The following is a 24,866-nucleotide window of genomic DNA, read 5'->3' as shown; positions in this document are numbered from 1 at the left end:
GCTTTTTCAGCTCCAAAGGAAAATAGATGTGCATATCTAACATTTCTTATGTCAATAGCCCTAGCAATATGCCACAGTACCATTTTTTCAAATGTTTATTATACAGTGTGGCCTTGTGATACGAGTCACTCAACTTACAAGTTTTTCAAGATTCGGGCCCGATTTTGTAATTCATCTTGAAAACATTTTTTTTAGATACAAGCGCTGCATAGTGGTGGCAAATTCAACTCAACTCACTTCACAACAAACAGCAGTTTGGCAATGAATAATTCTTCAAAAAAGAGGCTTCAAGCTGTTTAATGCCACTCCCATTTGAAGTTTACTGTCAAACTAAACATAAAACAAAAACAATTAGATGCGCATTTAAAACAACCACGCGTTTGCCTCCAGCTAGCTTAATGGTAGCAAACAATGCAAGACATCATAGACCGGCTAAGAAAAAGCATCAATCGCGGTGTTACAACCCTTTAAGCCATGGCTATTTGAATACAAACGGTTGAGCAACACATGTAGATAGACAATACAGTGGTGCTTTAAGAGACACGTTTAATTTTTTACGTGACCACGCTCGTAACAACACTAGCATCTCAAATCATCTTTCCCCATTGAAATGAATGGAAATGCCATTAATCTGTTCGAACCACCCTGAAAAAAATGGCAACAAAAAAAAATACAACCTAAAAAACAGTTCATGCCACATTTTTTTGCTTCTACTTAATGGACATTGTGTTGCTCCTTCTGGTGTGTGCAGCTTGGCCACCTGGGGGGAGTCCAACACAGATATATGGATATACAAAGACACGACTTTTTGTTTGTTTTTGTTTTTTTTAAGACACGAGCGATCATTTGGACGATTTTTTTATGCTTTGACCTGCAAGTGCAAACTTGAGGCAATGAGTTCAATTCATTTGACAATAAGCAGCAGTTTGGCAAATAGTGAATAATTCTTCAAAAGAAGAGGCTTAAAGCCGTTTAATGCCACTCCCAGTTGAAGTTTTCCGTCAAAGTAAACATAAAAGAAATAACAAATTGTCTATTTAAAACAACAACATAGCTTTGCCTCAGGAAAGGCTGCTTAGCTTACTGCTAACAAAGCAAAATGCCATAGACAGGCTAACGAAAAGCATCGGTGTCGCAGATATTTGAACACAAGCAACATGGAGATAGAAATATAACAATACTCACAGGCATATATTATTTACCTTCGATGAAAAAAAACTAATATTACAGCTTCTTACTGAGTCATTTAAAGTAGTAGTACTGTAGAAGAAGAAGAAGCAGTATTCTTCTCCGTTTGTGTCTGCTCGACTACAGTATTATACTGCCTCCCGGTTGTCAAGGTGGGCACACCAGAAGGAGCATCACAATGAATTGGATTGCAGCATTTAATCATGATGCACTAATTATATAATTGTTTACATTCTATTCAATTTGTTATTACTCAGTTTTTATAAAGTTGAGTATTATAGAGTACTACTGTTATTATAAAAAAAAAACAAAAATCTTAGTTTCTTGGGGGAAGGTTGGAACGGATTAATGGCATTTCTATTTATTTCAATGGAGAAAGATGATTTGCGTACGAGACTTTTCAGTTACAAGCCTGGTAACGGAAAAAATTAAACACGTTATCTTAAGGCACAATGAGAAATTTTAAAAGGCACACTATATGACATTTTGATATAGCTTGTTAGATCTTATATTGAAGGACTACTTATTGGAAAGTCTTGAATATATTATTATTATGGTTATTATTTTTGCTTATTGTTGATGTTAACATCAAATTCAATGTTCCTAAAAGGGGCCAAATAAGCCTAAACTAGCAAAAGGAGATCTCTTTACATCAAGAAGTTCCTGTTTAAGAATTTTTTTGCCAAATTAAACTCCAGAGGGACCTGCAACGGTGTCATAGTGCCCCGTTTGACACAGGTGGGGTAAAAGCAAGCGAAGACCCGGAGCAGGTGAAGGAAGGCATCCGTGAGGGATTCCTCGAAATTGACCGCCAGATGCACAAACTGGCCCGAAAGGACAACTGGGACCGAAGCGGCACCACAGCGGCGGCCGTCATGATCTCCCCGCAGTACGTGTACGTCATCAACTGCGGGGACTCGCGCACTCTGCTCTGCCATGACGGCCAGCTGGTCTTCTACACAGAAGACCACAAGCCCTTCAACCCCAGGGAGAAGGAGCGCATACAGAACGCCGGCGGCTCGGTCACACTGCAGCGTGTCAATGGCTCGCTGGCCGTGTCCAGAGCACTGGGCGATTTCGACTTCAAGGAGGTGGACTGGAGGCCGCAGACCGAGCAGCTGGTGTCGCCCGAGCCCGAAGTGTACGAGGTGCAGCGGGCGGGCCGGGACGAGTTCATCGTGCTGGCGTGTGACGGCGTTTGGGACGCCATCGGCAACGAGGAACTCTGCGCCTTCGTGCGCAGCCGTCTGCAAGTGTGCGACGACCTACGAGAGATTTGCACTCAAGTCATCAACCTCTGTCTTTACAAGGTGAGAAGATAGGCAAAGAAGGTTCAGTAGCAATGCTTATTGTTTTGTCTGAACAATGACTGTTATTTAGAACTGTTCATGATCCCCTCCAACTTTCCAACTTGATTAAGGCCCCAGTTCAAAATAAATGAAAAAAAAACAGCCAAAAAGCATGATTCTGCCACCACCATGCTTCACTGTAGATATGGTGTATATTTGGTGAGGAGCATGCACATGCATTTGGGAGATCTTTTTTTTTTCATCGTAAAATAAGGCTTCTGTCGAGCCACCCTATCCATAGATCCATAGACCAGGTCCTACAATGTTGCTGTCGGCCTCTTGGCGGCCACCCTGACCAGTTTTCTTTTCATCTTTTCATCAATTTTGGAGGGATGTCCAATTCTTGGTAATGTCACTATTATGCCATATTTTCACCACCTGATAATGACTGTCTTCACTGTATCTTCTTCATGTTTACTTTATTTGAGGTTAATGATGGGCACTTTAAGGGTGGCACTTAAAAGAAACAGTTGTGAAAGACTTAATGTCAAGGTACTGTACTTTAAAGTTAAATACAACTGAACTGTACTTTTCAAATGTAAATGTAGAAAAAAGTTTGAGGGGATTTGAACATTTAATTACCGTAAGTGATTCTGTTGTGGGCGGCACAGTAAACGACTGGTTAGAGCGTCTGCGTCACAGTTCTGAGGACCGGGTTTCAATCCCGGATTTTACATCTTCTCCCTGTGCGTGTGTGGGTTTTCTCCGCGCACTCCGGTTTCCTCCCACATCCTAAAAACATGCATGGTAGGTTAATTGACAACACTAAATTGCCCGTAGGTGTGAATGTGAGTGTTTGTTTGTATGTGCCCTGAGATTGGCTGGCAACCAGTTCAGGGTGTACCCCGCCTCCTGCCCGATGATAGCTGGGATAGGCTCCAGCACGCCCGCGAAACTAGTGAGGAGAAGCGGCTCAGAAAATGGATGGATGGATTCTGTTGTGTACAACCAGAGGGAGCCCACGTACCACTGGTGGTACTCGTATCACACTTTGAGAACCATTGTCTTTGGGGAGGTTTTTGGGCTTTCATGTTCTTCCAATTCACATACAGAGCAACATTTCACCCTATCTGCTGAGTGTCTCTGTTTCAGATGATGAAACTCTGCCTTTAAACAGGCTTTTGTTGGTTGTTTTGACCAAACTCTCGCTCTTTTGATAACTAGCACCTTTCTGTTCACGGCCGTTTTAGTGTAACCGGTAAGCCGCCAAGCGAAAACTCGATCAATCGATTTATCACCCAGCCCTAGTTACAGGGAGAGAAAAAATAATAATAATAAAAAAAAAAGTATATACATTTACTGTACACTCCTTGGGATTAACTGCAAAATCTAAGTGCTGTGTTCAAAGATAACACCCATTCGCATAACTATTAGTCGAATATTAGTTTCTGGTATGTTGGCCTTTTCATGAAGGTTAATGTCAAAAAGTACCTGTATTTTATTATAAACAGCTCCCAAGTTCTACACTACTGCAACCTACAAGCACAATTATAAAACATACTTTCAAATTAATACCTCTGTGACATTAATGGATAAGGCAGATTTTATTATGATACTGTGCAGCTGTAACTAATATAAGTAACATCTGGTAAGGTTCCATGGTTATTTCACAAAGTTACAACAGGTGTTTTTTATGACTGGAGAGCTTTATGTTGAAGGGAGGTGTGGGCATGGCTTTGAGGCATTATACTGACGTCGATTTGTAAGTAGATTTATACAGCCGACCGGTTGAGAGCGTCAACTTGACACTATAAATAGGCATGTGCGGTACTAAGGTACACTGGGAGGTTAGATGACACATGGCTGGGATTAATGCTGAATGTGAGGTCCTGCTGTTGCTCAATATACACCGGCTCACTGGCATTATCCCAACCGTATGTGGCTATTTATTTCAACTGAAAAGCTTAAAGTCCGCCAGCACTCAATTATGAACCTTGCGGCTCCTCTGCAGAATAATTATGTCATCAAGGATGACGATGACATCATCAGCATTAAAGTGCCCCAGAATATACTGAACAAGAGGCATCCTTACCCTTTTTAGAGTGTAAATCCAATACGCAAGACAATGATTTGAGTGTCCTACAAGAACATTTTGCTTTGGTGACATCTTCAAAATAGGTTTTTATTATCATGATGTTACTTTGAAACTAAATCATTAGAATTAGATAGTAATGCACTTTAGTTTGTAATATTTTGCGAAACATAGGGGGTTGAATAACACATAAATGAAAATGTTCCATAAAAAGTCAGACTTCTTTTCGAATCGTTTTTCTCTCCATATCACTTGAATAAACAGATATCAATCTGTTGCCCCCTCCAGGGCAGTTTGGACAACATCAGCATCATCATAGTGTGCCTCCCTGGCGCTCCCAAGGTGTCACAAGAGGCCCTGCAGCGGGAGGAAGAGCTGGAGCGACACATTGGCAGGAAAGTAGAAGGTACTTGCCTCAAACTAAAAAAAAAATATCACATTTTGGGAGATGTTTACTTAATTTCTAATCTATTTTCACTTACAGAAATCATCCAGATGATGCGGTCCAAAGATGAAGACCCTGACCTTTTGTATGTGATCAAGTTCCTGGCAGAGGAGGAGATACCGGGACTGCCTCCAGGGGGCGGCATCACCAGCAAGTAAGCACTGAAACACACCATAAGGAGTTACGGTGAGGCTGCAACATTTGAAGAATGAAGTGTCCATTTGACATTTGTCACCATGCAGGCGAGACTGTATCATCTCTTCATATCAGAAACACATCGCAGCTCTTGGGACTCACGAGCCAATGGTAAGCGATATTAAAGGCACAAAACATTATTTTATTTGGCAGGGTTTTTTTGGGGCATTACTAAAACAGAGCACACACATACCGACAATAAGGCCAAATTTTAGCATTATCCCTCCCTTGCGATCAAGGTCAGCTAAGCTCCCGGTTAAGAGTAATTGAACCTCCCTGATCCAGATCTGCTCAGAAGAAGGTCGGGTCAACAATCGTAAATGTTCAATATTTATGTCGCAAATCCTTGTGTGTGTATGTTTTGAAAAGTTTTATGATGTTAACTCAATCACTGCCAGCCATTTTCAAAGCAGAGTCACCCATGTTACCAGGCATTTTAGAGCATTATGATTGATCTTACACAGAATACTGTGTTCATTAAAGTGGGGAAACTATGCAAAAAAAAAAAAAAAATAATAATAATAATACGTTTTTTTTTTTTTTTTTTAGAAGGGAGCCAATACCTTTCCATGGCACTGTAAGCACCGAACATTCTAATAGAAAGAGTGACTCTTTGTTTGTTCTTCCCTATTCTTTAATCAGCAGGAGAATAGGTTAGTTTCACGAAAACACCGGTTTCTGACCAAAAAGCAGAGAAAAGGAGCTTTTTGTGAAAAGAAACATGTCAAGCAATATCCTTTGCTTTTGTGACGGCTCAAACTATAAAACAAAAACGAGACAGAGAAAAGGCTTTCGATGGCAAAATAATAATTCATTTACAGATACTGTATACAACTAAGAAACGCACCGTAATAGACGCTGACTTACTGCATGGCTCAAGTTGAACGCGAGTGTCTTCATTACATGCCAATCATCATTCAGTTCATGAACTGCATCATCTTTTCTCATGATTGTGACACACGTTCTGCTACCTCCCATGACACAACTTTATACCATCTCATACAGTGCTGTGAAAAAGTATTCGGCCCCTTCTCAAATTGTTATTTTTAGCATCGTTTCCCCACTTCAATGTTTCAGATCATCAAACATGTATATACCAGAAAATGTAACCCACGTAAACTTAAAATGCTGTTTTTAAAATGGTGAAAACTATTCAAATTTACCTCGACCTGCATGAAAAACTAATTACCCCCTTGTTAATTCATGAATTAATTGTGGCTAATCGCAACTTTTGGTAAAATTTTCACTGATCACACCCAAGCCTGATTACCTCCAGACCTGTTCAATCACTTAAACAGAACCTGTCCCAACAAAATCAAGTTGGAGAAAAGATCTAAAAAAATCTGCAATAAAATGACATGATCTAAACAATTTCAAGAACAGTAAAGAAATAATGTAATTGACATCTATTCGTGTGGAAAGGTGTACAAAGCCATTTCTAAAGCTTTAGGATTCTAGTGAACCATAGGGAGAGTCATTAACCTCAACTGGAGAAAGTATGGAACAGTGGTGAACCTTCCAAGGAGTGGCCTGCCTACAAAGATTACCCCAAGAGAACAGCAATGACTCATCCAGGATGCCACAAAGGAACACAGGAAAACTTCTAAAGTACTGCAGGACTCCCTTGCTTCAGTTGAGATCAGTGCTCATGACACAACAATAAGGAAGAGACTTGGCAAAAATGGCATCCATGGCAGTTTGAAAATCACTGCTGACCAAAAAGAACATAAAGGCTTGTCTTTTGCAAAAAAAAAACCCATCCAAATAATTTGTGACTTCAAGCTGAAGCGCACTTGGGTTCTGCAGCAGGATAAGGATCCAAAACACACTACCAGGTCAAATTCTGAATGGCTTTAAAAATAAATAATTAAATAAATAAATAAAATAAAAATGAATGTTTTGGAGTGGCCTAGTCACAGTCCGGACTTGAATCAGATTGAAATGCAGCGGCATGACCTTTAAAAGGGCCGTTCATGCTCAATAAGCCTCCATTTTTGCGGAATTCAAACAATTCTGTGAGGAAGAATGGCCCAAAATATCTCCAGAGAGATGCGAAAGGCTCATTGCCAGTTATAGAAAACATGATTTCAGTTGTTGCTGCTGAGGATGGCCAGTTATTAGGTTTAGGGGGCCATTACATTTTCACACAGGAACAGGTAACGTTGAATAGTTTTTGTTTTTTCCTTAATATATGAACAACATTTTAAAATAACATTTTAAGTTCACTTGGGTTATATTTGTCTGATATTTACATTTAATTGATGATCTTAAACAGTATAGTGGGAAAACTATGTAAAAATATACAAATTTGAGAACGGGGGGCCTATACTTTTTCACGGCACTGTATACATACTCTGTTCGAGAATGAGGTGCCTAAAGTTGTCCGACTTCCAACGTGTTGGCATTTCTTTCCCCTCATAATCAATGTGACAAGCCAAAATTCACCCCTACTCTTTATCCTCTACTCAAAAGCTGTGTTGATATTAAACCCAAAGCAATGTAATGCATCATCTACAGGGATTTGCTCATCATTACAGTAATTTACAAACCTGAATTTCACAGACACAGATTGTTCCCATTCTGATGCTATTAAAATATTTTTGAGATATCCAGCACCCATAAACTGATTTTCTATGATACAATATGGACCGGCAGCAATGTACGACACATAAAATGTTTCATTTTTACAATATGCAGTGCATAATGCTGCTGTTTGATTGACCTTTTAGGACATTGGTGGATCAGAAGAGGACTCCAACTAAAAGCATCACCATAGAATCGCATTCATCAACATCCTCCCCCAAGCCCATCCACATTTCAGAAGCGCTTGTTGACTTTTTAATGCAGCATACTGTACCTATTTATTCAAGCCAATTTGTGTCCATTTTTTGTAAATACAAAATAAATTAACGCGATCATTATGTATCATGTGTTAGAAAGCGTCTGCATAAGGCAGCTAATTGTATCATTCCGCCTATACAAAGATTATATTTTAGACAAAAAGGGTATTCATTTAACGATGTTTTATATTGTGGTTAATATATATTTAAAAGAAGCTCTCAGTATAATGCAGTTGTTTTCTGAAAGTTATCAGTAAAGTACAGCACAAGTTTTAAGACATTTCTAAAAAGAAATATTGCTAATATAAATGTGTCCTTGTAGATTTTATGTCATTTCTACTATTAATGTCTATTTAATGAATGACGTGTAAACATTTGAACAAACAGCAATATTTAATAGGTATAAATATAAAATATCTTAACAATATATAAAACTATAAGAAAGCTCTTAGTGTGAAATTCCACACCACTCCAAACTACAACCACATAAACAAAAATATTACTACATGAATCTCAATAAAAAATAGAGCATTATTACCTTTGTGAATGCTGAATTTTGGATACAGTTCGTGTCGGATGAGATTAGGTTGTGTACCTAATGAAGTGGCCCATGATTGTACATTCCTGATATGGTACTGTAAACGACCACAATAAACAATGCGCTCGCCGCACGTGCCACATGGTCTTGTGATGACATATGGCAGGGACAATGCTCTAAAGAAGTTGACACGATGGTGTCAGGGTTCACAAGGTGAGCAGGAAGGCACAACAGGATAAGAGAATGCACGACAGAACTTGGAAAGAGAGCGAGAGAGATACAAGGAATTAGCACTAATGTTTTATTAAATGACTGACAGGAATTTTGGAAGGCCATGTGAGGGGAGACATCACAGCTTATGTAACTGTTGTTCATGCCATATATATAGACAGACCAACAGACAGATAGAAGTACAGAGGGTTTATGATCCAAAGCATACCACATCATGATGGTGGGGGATGGAGAAGGATAGGGGGTTGACGTCAACCCGAATTTGCCGGCTACCGACATAGTATCGGAGACGTAACAGCACGTGTGAAGTTTATTGCCTGAGACGCACTGCCTACAGCCCTTTTTCTCGAACATGAATTTCGCTGATGTTGCCACGCATCTAATTATCTCAATGCGGAGCCGCAACGACTATATGAACATGCACTTTGGACAGGGCAATATCACGCTTTGGTGAGCTCTGTCTGAAAGACAGAGAAAAATAAATCTTGGCTCTACCGTTTGGCCGCTGAGCAGCCAATTAACCGGGAATCGAGAAAAATATTTTCGGACAGCAAGAACTGCTTTCAACGTGACTGGGCGACATACATGAGTATTAAACCTCACCGTCCCCTCCAATTGTGGAATAGATACGATTAGATTAGATTAAATTTGTCCCACAAGTGACAAGTACAAGGCAACGAAATGCAGATTACATTGAACTGTAAGTACATAATCATTAATGAAATAGCATTTAGAGTATATACAACGTGGAAGACATGACTTGTAAATATACAGTAAACCCCCACTATTCCTGGAGGATAGGGAATGAGCCTTGGCGCGAATAGCGAAAATCCGTAAATAATTGTAATTGTATATAGATGCCACAAGATGGTGGCAAAGTACTTAAAACACAGAGGACCATAATGCACCAACACCATGCATTTAGAATGTACACAATCATGAATCCTCATGTTACATAATTGACTGTATTCAATTAATTATAAATTAGCAAACAAATCACCTGCACATGAGACTCATCAATAGTATTATCTAGCATACTACCCTAAATAATACACGAGCAAAAACTGACTAGACATTACACACAGGCAAACAAATATGCACACTAGCGCGTTACACAAACGGTATTATGCATTAAACTCACCTTTTTGCATTTACATACAATTATACAACGGCTATTAAGAGTACCTACATTGGGAGAGAAGCAAAAACATACTTTCACTTGCACTTTGACTGTGCACAAAATGCATTTAAGGACTTTCAATAAAACAGGATATCTCAAAACGCAGATTTAAAAAAACAACACACGAATTAATTAAACCTTACATCCAAACCAAGATTCCATGAGATGACATGAGAGTAATTTATTTATTGCTTTGGAGTGAGCACCAAAACAGCAAATGACGACCGGTGGCTGAGCTATAGGGCGTATGACAAAGTGAGCCTACTTATGGTATACAGTATATACTGTTCTTATATTTCAACTCCTTAAGTGACTATTTTCTTTCTAAAGCAATGAACAACAAGTCACGCAACATTTTTTGGTGTTATTTAAGACTTCTGAAGACACTCACCCTTCCACGTCCAGACTGCAAATGAACGGCACAACCATGAAACCACCACTGGCTAATGACTGGCCAACTATCTGTATACAATAAAAGCATTTAAAAAGTCAATTGTCTTATTACTTTATGTCCCATTTAAGGCTAAAAGTCTCTGCTTCAATTACTCTTTCGAATTGTTGAAAACTCGTAAGAATACTCCTAGGTCTGACAGATGGATAAGAGGTTAAAAGTGCACACCAGGTCTTTGTCATGTGTCTTCAGAATGTGTTGTGAGGGTGCGTGGCGAGGATCGACACCCGTGTATTAAGTGACTCAGCAGAACCTTTATTGGACGGAGGTTCCGTCTCACCTCTTCACTCCACAAAAATCGGGACAGTGAGACCACACAGAAAAAGGTTCTACGACAAGAAGACGACTGCAAGGAACGTGATAAGGTGAGTAGTAACTGTGTTTGTTTGATTGGTTGTTATTCAGCAAGATGCATCGATTGGAGTGAAACTTTAGATTCAGACGTTGAGAGAAATATGCGGTAGGCGCATGATTTCAGAGGGCCTCACAAAACAAGGCACTGGTGTGAAAATTGGAAATTAAAGAAACTAATGAAGTTCAAAATGGGCCACATAGGTGTTCAAATCATGTCTAAACAGACAAGGCAACTAAACAATTCAATTCAAAAGCAGTTACAAATGGAGGAAAAGAATGAAGTACATGTAATGTCAATTTAACGCAACATGTAGCACCAATAAGAGGAGTCTTACACTTGCTTGACAACAAAAGTCAATCCTAAACTTGTTATATGCCATGTATGCTTACCAGCCACAATGGTAGGCACACATTCACACACTGGTTCTGTGGTGTGCAACAAAAATATATGGCAGCGTGAGTTGAATTGCCACTTAAGGAATTATAATATAGAGTGGTGCCCTGAGATATGAGTTTAAATGTGTTGCTTGACTACACTCATAACTTAAAACACCCATAATTAAAATCATCTTTCCCCATTGGCATGAATTGAAATGCCATTAATGCTTTCCAGCGCCCCAAAATTGTTTTTCTAAATGATAAAAATAGCACTCACACTGTGGTTTATCAGAATATACAGTAATGACAGAAACAAACAGAATTAAACAGTTTTTGTCACACTTTCTCCTTCAATGCACATCGTGCTGCTCAATCTTTTGTGCACACTTTGGCCACTTGAGGTAGTGTAAGACTGCTCTCTCGGCTTCTCGGTATGGCAGAAATATTAGTGGTTCTTCGTCAAGGTTAAAGAATATATGTGCCTGTGAGTATTGTTCTATGTTTACATGTTGCTGCACCATTAATGTTCAGATATCCATTGCTTAAAGGTTAGCAACACCGCCACATAGATGCTAATTGTTAGCCCGTGGACACTGGAGTGACCCTAACCCTTCCATTGCATATAAGCATTAATATAGCAGAGGTTATGTGGTTGTTTTAAATACACAATGTGTTAAACAATTGTCTTTGTTTAATGTTTAGTTTGAGAATAACCTTCAGATGAGGGTGACAATAAACAAATTGGAGCCTCTTTTTGAAGGATATCTACTAATTATAGCTGCCAAACTGCTGTTTGTTGTGAAGTGAGTTGAGTCACCTGCCACTACACAGCACTCGTATTTAAAGCTGGTGATTGCGGGTCAAAGCGAGGTGGCTTTGGGCCCCTGCAGCCTCCTCTGGGTGGCCAGTTTTGGGGCACCTCGGTGGGGCCGGTGGACCGCCCTGGGTCCCTCAGTGTGGGTGGTGTCCCATCCACCAGGCCGCTCTCGGGTGGGCTCCTGAGCTCATCGCCGCCTCTTGGTTGGGCGGAGTGGGGTCCTCAACCCCACTCCAGGCGCAGCAAGTACAGGTCACTTCTGAAGGTTACAGTGCATGCGAGACGGTGTCTATTCACGTGCATGTGTCTGGAGATACTCACCTCTGGGACTTATTCGCTTGGTATGGGGCCACTCACTCATTGTGATGAATAACTCATAATGAGAACTTCCTGGGTATCTCCTGACTTGCACTCTGTTTCTATAGATGTTTAGAATTTACATTGCCACTCCCACCACACTTCGTCTGTACAGCCGGTTGCACTACCGCTGTCCTGCATGTTTCCCCTCCGGTCCTTGTCCTGTCCTATATCGTCCCATACAACACTCAAATCTCGTGTCATTGTACTAGGCATATAATGATTTACTTTCATCATGTTTCTTACAGCTAATGTCCTGTTTTTAGTTGTCTCCTCTTCCTAATTTATTTAGTTATCATTTCACTGTGTCTCCCTTTTGTTTTTTCTGTCACTCCCCTTTAAACACTTTGTTCTGTCCGTTTGAATTTTCAATAAAAGTCCATCAGAATACAAAGAACCACAGTGGCAGCTTAAACACTCCACTGTGGCACAGCAAACATGTTCTGGCACAAAAGGGATACGGATCCTTCTTTCTGCTTGACCTAACAGGCGAACAGGACAAAAATATATGTATTCTATCTATCTAATTATTCTACAGGTTGCCGCATAAATTTCCATATATGTTTTTTCAAATTGGATTATTATTTTTTTTTAAATACTTCCGATACCCTTAAAAAATGTGTTTGAATAATGAGCAACAAGTTGAAATCATACTCAGGGCCGACTCATTAACATGTACAACCCCAATTCCAATGAAGTGGGGACGTTGTGTTAAACATAAATAAAAACATAATACAATGATTTGCAAATCATGTTCGACCTATATTTAATTGACTACAGTACAAATACAATACATTTAATGTTCGAACTGATAAACTTTATTGTTTTTAGCAAATAATCATTAACTTAAGAATTTTATGGCTGCAACACGTTCCAAAAAAGCTGGGACAGGGTCATGTTTACCACTGTGTTACATCACCTTTTCTCTTAACAACATTCAATAAACGTTTGGTAACTGATGACACTAATTGTTGAAGCTTTGTAGGTGGAATTATTTCCCATTCTTGCTTGATGTACAGCTTCAGCTGTTCAACAGTCCGGGGTCGCCGTTGTCGTATGTTACGCTTCATAATGCGCCACACATTTTCAATGGGATACAGGTCTGGACTGCAGGCAGGCCAGTCTTGTACCTACCCCATTTTACTACGAAGCCACACTATTGTAACACGTGCAGAATGTGGTTTGGCGTTGTCTTGCTGAAATAAGCAGGGGCATCCATGAAAAAGACGTTGCTTGGATGGCAGCATATGTTTCTCCAAAACCTGTATGTACCTTTCAGTATTAATGGTGCCTTCACAGGTGTGTAAGTTACCCATGCCATTGGCACTAACACAGCCCCATACCATCACAGATACTGGCTTTTGAACTTTGCGTCCATAAGAGTCTGGATGGTTCTTTTCCTCTTTGGCCCGGAGGACACGACAAAAACAATTTGAAATGTGGACTTGTCAGACCACAGAACACTTTTCTACTTTGCATCAGTCTATCTTAGATGAGCTTGGGCCCAGAGAAGCCAGTGGCATTTCTAGGTGTTGTTGATAAATGGCCTTTGCTTTGCATAGTAGAGTTTCAAGTTGCACTTAACGGATGTAGTGCCGAACTGTATTTACTGACATTGGTTTTCTGAAGTGTTCCTGAGCCCATGTGATGATATCCTTTACACATTGTCGGTTTTTGATGCAGTGCCGCCTGAGGGATCGAAGGTCACGGGCATTCAATGTTGGTTTTTGGCCTTGCCGCTTACATGCAGTGATTTCTCCAGATTCTCTGAACCTTTTGATGATATTATGGACCGTAGATGATGAAATCCCTAAATTCCTTGCAATTGTACATTGAGGAACATTGTCCTTAAACTGTTGGACTATTTTCTCAAGCACTTGTTCACAAAGAGGTGAACCTCACCCCATCTTTGCTTCTGAATGACTGAGCAATTCGCGGGAGCTCCTTTATACCCAATCACGGCACCCACCTGTTCCCAATTAGCCTGTTCACCTGTGGGATGTTCCAAACAGGTGTTTGATGAGCATTCCTCAACGTTCTCAGTCTTTTTTGCCACCTGTCCCAGCTTTTTTGGAACGTGTTGCAGCCATAAAATTCTAAGTTAATTATTATTTGCTAAAAACAATAAAGTTAATCAGTTTGAACATGAAATATCTTGTCTTTGTAGTGTCTTCAATTAAATATAGGTTGAACATGATTTGCAAATCATTGTATTCAGTTTTTGTTTAACACAACGTCCCAACTTCATTGGAATTGGGGTTGTAGCACAAAGAGATTTTTCCATCCCTGCGAAATGGGGACAGTAACTTTACTTTCACTAGTTTACTATTAGATGGAACTCCATCTCATTACGGTATTCATGTGCGTCAATGGTTCGAGATGCTTGGATTTTTCAGCGTGTTCCTTTGGAGTGGCCTCCCAGATCTCACCCTACTGGATTTTTATCTATGGAGGCATTTGAAGGTCATGGTGTATCAGCAAAAGATACAAAACGTAAATCATCTCAGGGAATGTATCACAAGCACTATTACAAGAATAACTCCAGCTGTGCTAATAAGTGTTGCTCAGCAGTGGAGGACACAAGTGAAATGTGTTTTCACAACAATAGTAATCATGGTCTCTTACCATTAGTGGCTCGCATGCTCCCTCCAGTGGTATGCAGAATCATCACTGGATTACATTTTCAAACGGCATGTTAGCCTTCAACATTTTTTTTTAATCCAGTACAGTACATAAAGTACAGTACAGCAGTATTTAATTTTTAAGTTGTATAAATTTGAATTTAGCCTTTAGAAACTGTTTATTTTTAACATTTATTTAGGTTTTTTTTGTTTTAACTAATGTGGAATACATTTTAATTAATTGAATAATTATTTAACTATTTTTTATTTTCCTATATTCATGCACAGTGTTAATGTTCAAACTGTGCATAATTTTACAGGGTGTTACAATAATATTAAACACATACTTAGTGGAAATAAAATCTCTCGTTTTTGATGAAGACTAAAGCAAGCCGCACAGCTGAACGACACGACCAAAACTGACTGACTGTCGCATAGTGTGTGGGGTTCGGCAATGTTTTTTTTCTGTTTGAATCGCTAGTGAATGGTTTCACAATATTGAAGATGTAACTGCCGAGCAAAAATCAGCATGAGCTTTCATGTAAAAAAAAAAAGGTTTCCCGGTTTTAAGCATCTTCAGCACCGCTACAGTATGTACATATATGCAGTGTTTTACAATATTAAGCAACTATGTTTATAATTTAATACCTCTGACTATTAAGCAAAGTGTGGAGAGTGTAGGCAGTGAATGAGGCGATCGATCATTGCCAACAGCGTCTCAAATATCCACACTCTCCTTATTTTTGTTTCTCAATGTGGTCATCTACTTACTCTTTGACAATTACGCCATGTTTTTTTTTTTTGTTCATCCATCCATCCATTTTCTACCGTTTATCTGAGGTTGGTTCGCGGGGACAGTAGCTTTAGCAGGGACGCCCAGACTTCCCTCTCCCCAGCCACTTCATCCAGCTCTTCCGGGGGGATCCCGACGCGTTCCCAGGCCAGCCGAAGGATGTAGTCTCTCCAGCGTGTCCTGGGTCGTCCCCGGGGTCTCCTCCCGGTGGGACGTGTCCGGAACATCTCACCAGGGAGGCGGCCAGAAGGCATCCGAATCAGATGCCCCAGCCACCTCATCTGGCTCCTCTCGATGCCGAGGAGCAGCGGCTCTACTCTGAGATCCTCCTGGATGACTGAGCTTCTCACCCTATCTCTAAAGAAGAGCCCGGACATCCTGCGGAGGAAACTCATTTTGGCCGCTTGTATCCGGGATCTTGTTCTTTCGGTCACGACCCACAGCTCGTGACCATAGGTGAGGGTAGGAACGTAGACCGACCGGTAAATCGAGAGCTTCGCCTTTAGGCTTAGCTCCTCCTTTACCACAACGGTAAATGTTTTGTTCAATTCAAAATAATACAGTACAGTATAATTGTATGTGGAGCCTCAAAACCCGATACAATGTCACAGTTTTTCTGTTGCAGTGCACCTGAAGATGTTTGATGCTTGGTGTGCAGGAAAGAAAAATAAAAATATTTGTCAGTAATTTATACATATCCTTAGAATGGAAACGAGGCAGAAAATGTAACGAGCAACCCCTCTTACCTGCAGCCCAGCGCCATGCCCCTAAACGTCGGCGACACTGGCTACGGCAGCGTGGACCGCCCGGGCCTCTCGGCCAGCGGGGCCGCCGGCAACTCGGAGACGGCCGCTCTGTTCCAATTAACGGGGGAGGAAGAGCAGGAGCGGCGGCCCATGAGCAAGGAGGCGCTGGAGGAGTCGGCGGGCGGGCCCGCCTGGAGGAGGCTCCGCTGTTACCTGGTCGTGCTCTTCTGGCTGGCGTGGATGGCCATGTTGGCGACCGCCGTGGCCATCATCGTCACCAGCCCGCGGCCCGTGGCGACGCCGCTGGCCTGGTGGCAGAAGTCTCTCTTTTTTCAGCTGCAGCCTGACCTCTTCACCGCGACGCCACCTGGGGGCTCAGGGGTCGTCGACGGTGAGACACAAAAGCTCAATTATCAGTCTTTGTGAACTCCATTATAGCCCATTACAGCTGTCGTTTTTTGTTTGTTTCTTCAGTTCAAACTGTCGCATAGTTGCCGGGTACCTGTAGCCTTGACTTCTTCTTCGGCAGTTACAATTGGGCTCTTTTGTTGTTATTGTGTGCCCCCTAGCGGTCCAGAGAGCAATCACAGACATTAGGTCATGCCTACATTCATGGAAAGTACTGTACAGGAGACAGTATATACATATAAACATGATCAATAAATCTAATGCAAACGCCTGTTATATAACATGTCCATAGGTGTGTATGTGATTGGTTGATTCAAATAAAGATGTACACACACTCACTGGTACCCTTGCACAATCTAATGTTAGCTATAATTTGTTGACAAAGATAACTCCTCTTGATAACCTGTTGTTTTTGTTTTTAACGCTCATCGTTTGAGCTCAGCACTGTCTTTGTGCAGACCGCTTTCTGTTAACTGCAGACACACACCAAAAAAAACAAAAAAAAACACCCACTCAAAACCACATCCGGTACAAATCATAAGTCAGCATTGTTACCAAGAAGAAGACCGGTCATATCTTTTTTAATGGAGACTTGTTGAGACAGCTCATACTGGATCTTATGAGCAGGTGTACCTAATGTTATGGCTGGTTAATCCATAGCATTTATTTATCATTCATGTTAAACAGAAAACAACATTTTTATAGAGACTCAATAGGTGATGAGAGGAGTTTGAGAAAGATATGTTAAGGTATCATTTAAACTACTGTAAGTGAAACCCTAATATGAAACCTTGACTTTTGCTTGAAAGGCTAACTCTGGCTCAACACCGTAACCCAGGCCTGAAACCTGAACTTGAAGATAGGGTTATCTTAAAACCATAACTGTACTTTGAAACCCGTACCCAGGCTTGTAAACCCAGTTTAAAACCCTGAGCCTGGCTTGAAACACTAATTGAAACCCTAAACAGGGCTTAAACCCTGGTTTAAAACGCTTAAAATCCTTGTTTGAAGCCATAACCTAAGCTTGAACCCCCAATGTTAGCTTGAAACCCTAATGTAAACCCCAAACCCTAGTTTAAAATGAGACTTTACACCGATCTGATCTGCTTGATCGGCATCAGAAGATAATTAGCATTTTATGCTGATTGACTGATCGGCTTTAATGTCATAATTCGCTGTTCCGATCATTTACGTCATTGATCGGTTCTGTAAAAGACATTTACGCCGCGTCGCCATTGTGTACAGTATAGTTGAATCCAAAAGTGAGTTTATTTTTAGCCTTGTCGCGTTTTTTTAACGTAGTACTGTAAATAGCTGACTGCCAATAAATTTATATACATTTTTTTAAACATGGAGGCGGTCTGGGACAGACAACATGGAATGCGTGGCTCGGACAAATTTGGTCTTTCACGATTGCACTATGTCAGACTACTGCAATAAAATCTTGTATTCCAATACCACCGCATCCCGTCTTTTACGAACACTGGGCTTTATCTTGTCAACTCAAATGCGACCGGATACACTTGTTACCATGGCGATGACAACAACAACGGATCGCATCGTGTGTATTATAAAAACAAAATGGGGAAAAACCAGTCACCGGTGCTCGGGAGAGGACTTTCATTCAATGGTTGCTTGAGGTATGTTCACGTACTTTTAATACGATACGGCTCGCAAGCAGGCAACCAATCGTTATGTAGCCTTGCAAGCTAGTGCTAGCACTAACAGTTGTACGTAAACATGCCAGCGTTCTGTTGAATCATGCTCTAAAGTTTCGGTGTGTGTGAAGTAATTGAACTACAATAAAGTAACTTAATTACAAGTCACTGATGGTGTAGTGGTACACTTGCCTGACTTTGGTGTGGGCAGCGTGGGTTCAGTTCCCACTCAGTGATGGTGTGAATGTGAGTGCGAATGTGCCCTGTGACTGACTGGCGACCAGTTTAGGGTGTAGTCCGCCTTTCGCCCGAAATCAGCAGGGATAGGCTCCAGCGTCCTGCGACCCTAACCAGGATAAGCGGTGTTGAAAATGGATGGATAATTTAATTACAGTAAGTTAGCACCCATCATTTCTGTCATGTTGTAATCTTGGTTTGACCTGACTGATCAGAATACATGACCTGAATATAGAATACTTTAAGATACTCAGTATACAGTACACAAGTACATACAGTAAATGAACATTTAAATAGACACATTGCTCCATCATGTGATCGGATCGGTGATCGGCCCCAAAAATCCTGATCATGTAAAAACCATAACCTTGGTTTGAAACCATTGACGGGAGGTATATTTCTGACCTGGGACTGTGTTGAAATCCTAACCAGTTTGAAAACCTAACCTAGGCTTAAAAATCTTGATTTGAAACCCTTAGTTGGAGCCCTAAACCTCGTTCGAAACGCCAATTCAAAATCCAAAACCCTAGTTTAAAAACCTGACTCCTCGTTTGAAACCCAAATATGAAACACTAACAAAAATGTTTGAAACCCTAACAATTACACCGTTCCACAGTGGAGACATCCATGAGTAATGTATTCATTGTATGCCAATATAGCGCAAACCAACCATGGAGTCTGTTGACTTTTGCACCATAATGTCCAGATAACATGATCAACATACATTACGTATGTATTTTTTATTTCTTTTTCAAAACAAAGCGCTGTGTGACCAGCTTCCGTACTTCAAGTCTTTGGGCATCAGCGCGCTCATCCTGAGGGGCTTGTTTGACCCGATAAACGCCACCGAGAGCGGGGGGCGCTCAGGAGCGCTGCCGCACGTCCAGCATCTGCTCAGCGAGAGCGACAGAGTGGGTGAGTGAGCCAAAGAAGGTTTTTGGCTGGAATCATCGTTCTCAATTCTTCCTCAGATGTTTGGGTGTTGATGTCTCCTTTCAAGGCCTCAAAGTGCTACTGGATGTGTGCGATGTGCAGCTCTTTGGGACTCGTGAAGACGAGACGAAAGAACCTTTGGATGCCACACAGGTCTAACATGCTCTCGTCATTACAAATATTTATAGTGATGCTGCATTTGCTAAAATGTTTATTAAAATGACCACAGCACGCACTTCGCTTCTGGTTGGGTCAAGGTGTGGTGGGATTTTTGATTTGTGACACAGATGCAGCCTATACAGAAGAGGTACATTCCTTGTCACCTGTAGAGCTTTTTTTGTAAAGTCCATTTAAAATGTTTAATGAATCAAGATATTTTTATTGCAGTCTCTGATGCTGTGGAGAAGTATTGTGGAGGAGTTCAATAAAGAAGATGAAGAAAGGTATTGTTGATTGCAGATACACTGCTGGATAGATTACACTCACTTTTATGTCTAAAGTCTGCAATTCCCTAATAACTCAAATCAGTTATTTATTGTTTCTTACAAATACAGAGGTGCCTTGATTTATGAATTTCATTTGTGCTAGGGTCACGGGCGAGCTTGAACTTATCCCAGCTGACTCTGGGCGAGAGGCGGGGTGCACCACACATAAACAAACAACCATTCGTACTCACATTCACACCTACGGGCAATTTAGAGTCTTCAATCAACCGACCATGTTTTTGGGATGTGGGAGGAAACCGGAGTACTCGGAGAAAACCCACGCAGGCACAGGGAGAACATGCAAACTCCATACATTTGAACCCATTTGCACTGTGAGGCAGAGGTAGTAGTCAGTAATGACCAGAGGTGGCTAGTAACGCGCTACATTTACTCCGTTACGTTTACTCAAGTAACATTTTCAATAAACTGTACTTGTCAGAGTACTTTAAATGCACCCTATGTTTTACTTTTACTTGACTATTTATGTGAAGAAGGATTGATACTTTTACTCCGTTAAAATGATCGACACGTCGTTCGCGACTTTTATTTATCCATTCTTGCGTGTGCGCATCTATTTTTAAACTCAATCTTCGACTTCCGCATAGGGCGCCCGTTGCGCCAATCAAACGGGATCACTAATGTCATTTGTCTCCAATTCACCAATCAGACGACACAAGTGTGTTTTGTTTTATCAGGATTGTTGTGGTCAAACAGACGCGAGAGCTCCTTCCCCCGCTGAGAGTCTCTGGCCAGCAACTCAACGTCACCTTGGTGGACGTGGTCCTGAGATCCGTGCTGCCCGACTCGCCTCGCCTGCTGTCGGCCCGCCAGGTGGCCGGCGCCATTGAGACTCACCTGCAGATGGCTGAAGACACGTGGCTTGGCTGGATGGTAAGAACTGCGAACGTGTGCGTGAATGCTGTGATATGTCAATCAACGTATCAGAATCATGTATGTAAAAAAAACAAAGAATTCGTATTGTAGCACAGTGTTTTCCGACCTTCATTGAGCCAACATAGATTCAAATGTAAAGCAATGTCCAATTGCTTTACCCTGAACTGGTCGCCAGCCAATCGCAAGGCACATAGAAACAAACAACCATTCGCACTCACATTCACACTTACGGGCAATTGAGAGTCATCAATCAACCTACGATGCGTCTTTTTGGGATGTGGGAGGAAACCGGAGTACCCGGAGAAAACCCACGCAGGCACGGGGAGAACATGCATGCTCTACACAGGCGAGGCCAGATTGGAACCCTCGTCCTCAGAACTGTGAGGCAGATGTGCTAACCAGTTGTCCACTGTGCTACCAGGGAAAGCACATATGGCCTGAAAAAGAACCTCCAGAAAAGTCCTCAATTCCTTTCTTTTTCTGGCATTTCACTTGAAAGAAAACATTCACACATTTTTCTATCAGACAAATAAAAAAGGGACTTTTTAAATGATTAAAAACCGTGTATTCATTTAAATCCTTTTTACTTTAAAAGCTTTCATTTTCCATACCTTGATTGTTCATGATCTGTTCATAATTGATTTCACGCTTATAAATAAGTGAAAATGTATCATCTGACATCATGGCGTGAAGGTTTAAAAGACAACTTGTCTCGTGTTAGGTTGGAGGAAAAGCCCCTTTTGACTTGAGGAGACTGCTGCTGGTGTTGCTCATGACACTGCCAGGGACGCCCGTGGTCCAATATGACCAACTGGACCACGCACAGGTTCAGTCAAAGCTTTACATTGTATTGCATTTGAAATAATAAACATGAATAAACCTTTTTGTTTCCACATAATGGGTCATTGCAGGGAGGAAATGGCAGCAAATCATCTGACTTCACAGTAAGTAGTAATAGCATTATGTTTATTGTCCCAAAGGTACCGTTTTTGTACTCTTTGCACTTTTACAGCTGTACCTATTGGTCCTGGAACATACAAATTATAGTAAAAAAAAAAATGGCCCTATTTTGGTGCGGCAGGGGGAGGGGTACATTCGTGTAATTCCTAAAAAAGGATATTTAATATTATTGTAAGCCAATGTAACATTCTGCAGAGTTTGAACATTAACAGTGCACTTATTGAGAGGAATATAAAACAACTGTACTTGAATAATGAGTCAGTTAAAATGTGCTGCACAGAAGTTCAAAAAATGTACCTAAATGTTTCAAAACAAACATTTCAAAGATGTTCAATGCAACAGTATTTTACTTAGACGTTCAATACAACTAAGCTGTACTTAACAAATGGTTATGCACAGTTTCAACATTTAAATCCGTGATTCTTCGTATAACACTAGAGACAGCCAGCTTACCACACTTTGAGAATCACTGCTGTCGATCATCCATTCGGTTGTCCTCATTGGGGTCGCGGGCCCCAGCTGACTTGGGGCGAGAGGTGGGGTCCGTAAACAAACAACCATTCGTACACATATTCGCACCTATGGACAATTTAGTCTTCAGTTAACCTAACAGCATGGTTTTGAGAGAAAACGATGAGAGATGGGACTACAAAAACGTCAGGAAAAGCCTACTACAAAATGTGAACTATAGTTGGGGTTAATCAGTGGCAGGTGTATACTGACTCCCATTTGACATGAGTTTGAATGTGAATGATTGATTCTGAACACAGTCAATCAGATGTGAGGCAATGGGATCATACCATTATGTGAAAACAGAAAGGGGGGCGCTGAGAAGTGTGTGTGAGTATTTGGTTCTTGTTCTGTTCTGTGGATTTATTTGCAGTTTTGTTGTTAATTTGTGCAATAAAATGTTTGCTTAAAATATTAAACAAAAACGAATGGTTTTGTAACAGAATAAAATGAGGCAATTGGAAGGCTTCTCATAACAACACTGCACATGGAAAGGTTTTCAACACACAAACCATTATTTTTGCATAGTTATGGTAAAATAAAGGCCTACAAAAAAATCCTAAATTAAGAGCCGTTCAGGAGTCGAAAGTCTTCTTTGGGAGCTGAGCCAGCTCTCTGAAAAGAGCCGAAATTCCCGTCACTAGAGTACAGAGTGTTTTTCAGAGTCTTTTTCTACCTCTGCCTTGAAAAGACAGAAACGGACCCGTACCACTGTCTTCTTCTTCAGGAAAAGTTCAAGTTGAAGCGTTCCATAGTGGCCCTCTTCAGCTCCCTGAGTCACAACAGAGCGCGTGAAGAAGCGCTCCTCTTCGGAAGCTTCACCTTCCTCCCCTTCAACGACTCCTCCAACGCAACGCTGTCCTCTCCGTCGTCGCCGCCCATCCTGGCCTTCCTTCGCTCGTGGGGCTGCGTCCACTTCCTGGTGCTGCTCAACACCGGGTCCGAGCCCCGCGGCCTGGATCCCGCCTGGGAGATCAGCCTGCCCGAGGCCGGTGTCTTTGTGGCCAGTACGGCGATGGACCGCCTGGGCGCCGTCACCCTCCATACGCTGGTGCTGCGGCCCCGCGAAGCCGTGGTGGTCAAACTGTTTGAGCCAGGGAACTACTCATAATGTTCATATATAGTAAACAACATGACATTTTTAAAAAATTGTCTCATTTGTCTGTGTCTGTGTCAAACAGGTTTTCTCCACTTAGCGCCACTGAGAGTCAAGCATCGTACTGCGAAGGCCACTAAGTGGTGGAATAGAACAAAAAAGCCTCTCCGCTAAAAAAATACTTTGATTTTCAAGTACCACCAGACCAACATTGAAATACAGTAGTAGGCCCAAGTGTTCATCAAACACGGAGCAGAGTTTTTATTCCTAAAAAGTATGATTCATATTATTGTAAACCCCTGTAATATTATGCATAGTTTGAACACATAATTGCACATAAACACCAAATAATGTGTTTACCTAAAGGTTAGAAAACATTTTAAATGATTAAATGCAAATGTACTCAAACGTTAAATACAACTGAACTATTCTAAAAATCAAGCAATCAAAAAAGGTTGAAGCCACTGTGACATGCATATGTTGAAAATTTAATTCAGCAATGCTTTCACATACCACTAGAGGGAGCCCAAACAGTTGGATAATCACTGTACTATGTCAAGCTATAATCCTGTGTTTCTCACCCGCCAAGTACTGAGTCAACTCCTGTACTTAGGTAAAAAGCAAAACATTACAGACCCTGAATTTGAGTACAGTAGCTTGCTTCTACAAATCTGGTGCTATTGTCCTTAATGCTCCCTGACTCACGTTGCTGTTACATATTTTTCACATTATTTTTATTTGTATGAATTTCTTCACAATTTTTTTTTCCCTATTTGGGGTTGCTTTCATCCATCCATTTTCTGAGCCGCTTCTCCTCACTAGGGTCGCTGGCGTGCTGGAGGCTATCCCAGCCATCATCAGGCAGGAGGCAGGGTACACCCCGAACTGGTTGCCAGCCAATCGCAGGGCACATAGAAACAAACAACCATTCGCACTCACGTTCACATCTACGGGCAATTTAGAGTCGCCAATTAACCTACCATGCATGTTTTTGGGATGTGGGAGGAAACCGGAGTGCCCTGAGAAAACCCACGCAGGCACGGAGAGAACATGCAAACTCCACACAGGCGGTGCTGGGGATTGAACCCCAGTCCTCAGAACTGTGAGGCAGAGGCTCCAACCAGTCTTCACTGTGCCGGGTTGCTGTTATTGCATCTTTATTTGTATTTC

General features: G+C 41.3%; 2 protein-coding genes across 2 annotated transcripts in view; both read left to right on the top strand.

Moving 5' to 3' along the window:
- The window catches only part of ppm1na (protein phosphatase, Mg2+/Mn2+ dependent, 1Na (putative)), an 8,800-nt gene extending 694 nt beyond the window's left edge, over positions 1–8,106 (top strand). The window contains exons 2-6 of the mRNA XM_061781759.1: positions 1,927–2,498; positions 4,858–4,975; positions 5,054–5,168; positions 5,257–5,320; positions 7,939–8,106. Coding sequence (XP_061637743.1) covers positions 1,927–2,498; positions 4,858–4,975; positions 5,054–5,168; positions 5,257–5,320; positions 7,939–7,971 — 902 coding nt within the window. The 3' untranslated portion in view covers positions 7,972–8,106. The remainder of the gene's footprint in view (positions 1–1,926; positions 2,499–4,857; positions 4,976–5,053; positions 5,169–5,256; positions 5,321–7,938) is intronic.
- Positions 8,107–8,121: 15 nt separating this feature from the next.
- si:dkey-202g17.3 (amino acid transporter heavy chain SLC3A2) lies at positions 8,122–24,854 on the top strand. Its single transcript, XM_061781752.1, has 10 exons — positions 8,122–10,814; positions 16,522–16,906; positions 19,581–19,733; positions 19,819–19,904; positions 19,981–20,058; positions 20,139–20,194; positions 20,932–21,127; positions 21,852–21,956; positions 22,042–22,074; positions 23,328–24,854. Exons 2-10 carry the CDS (start codon positions 16,531–16,533, stop codon positions 23,709–23,711), a joined length of 1,467 nt encoding a protein of 488 aa, XP_061637736.1. The 5' UTR covers positions 8,122–10,814; positions 16,522–16,530; the 3' UTR covers positions 23,712–24,854.
- Positions 24,855–24,866: the final 12 nt, after the last annotated feature.

Source organism: Phyllopteryx taeniolatus, chromosome 8 (assembly GCF_024500385.1).
Source record: "Phyllopteryx taeniolatus isolate TA_2022b chromosome 8, UOR_Ptae_1.2, whole genome shotgun sequence".
Lineage (NCBI taxonomy): Eukaryota > Metazoa > Chordata > Actinopteri > Syngnathiformes > Syngnathidae > Phyllopteryx > Phyllopteryx taeniolatus.
This window is presented reverse-complemented; position numbering and strand designations above follow the sequence as displayed.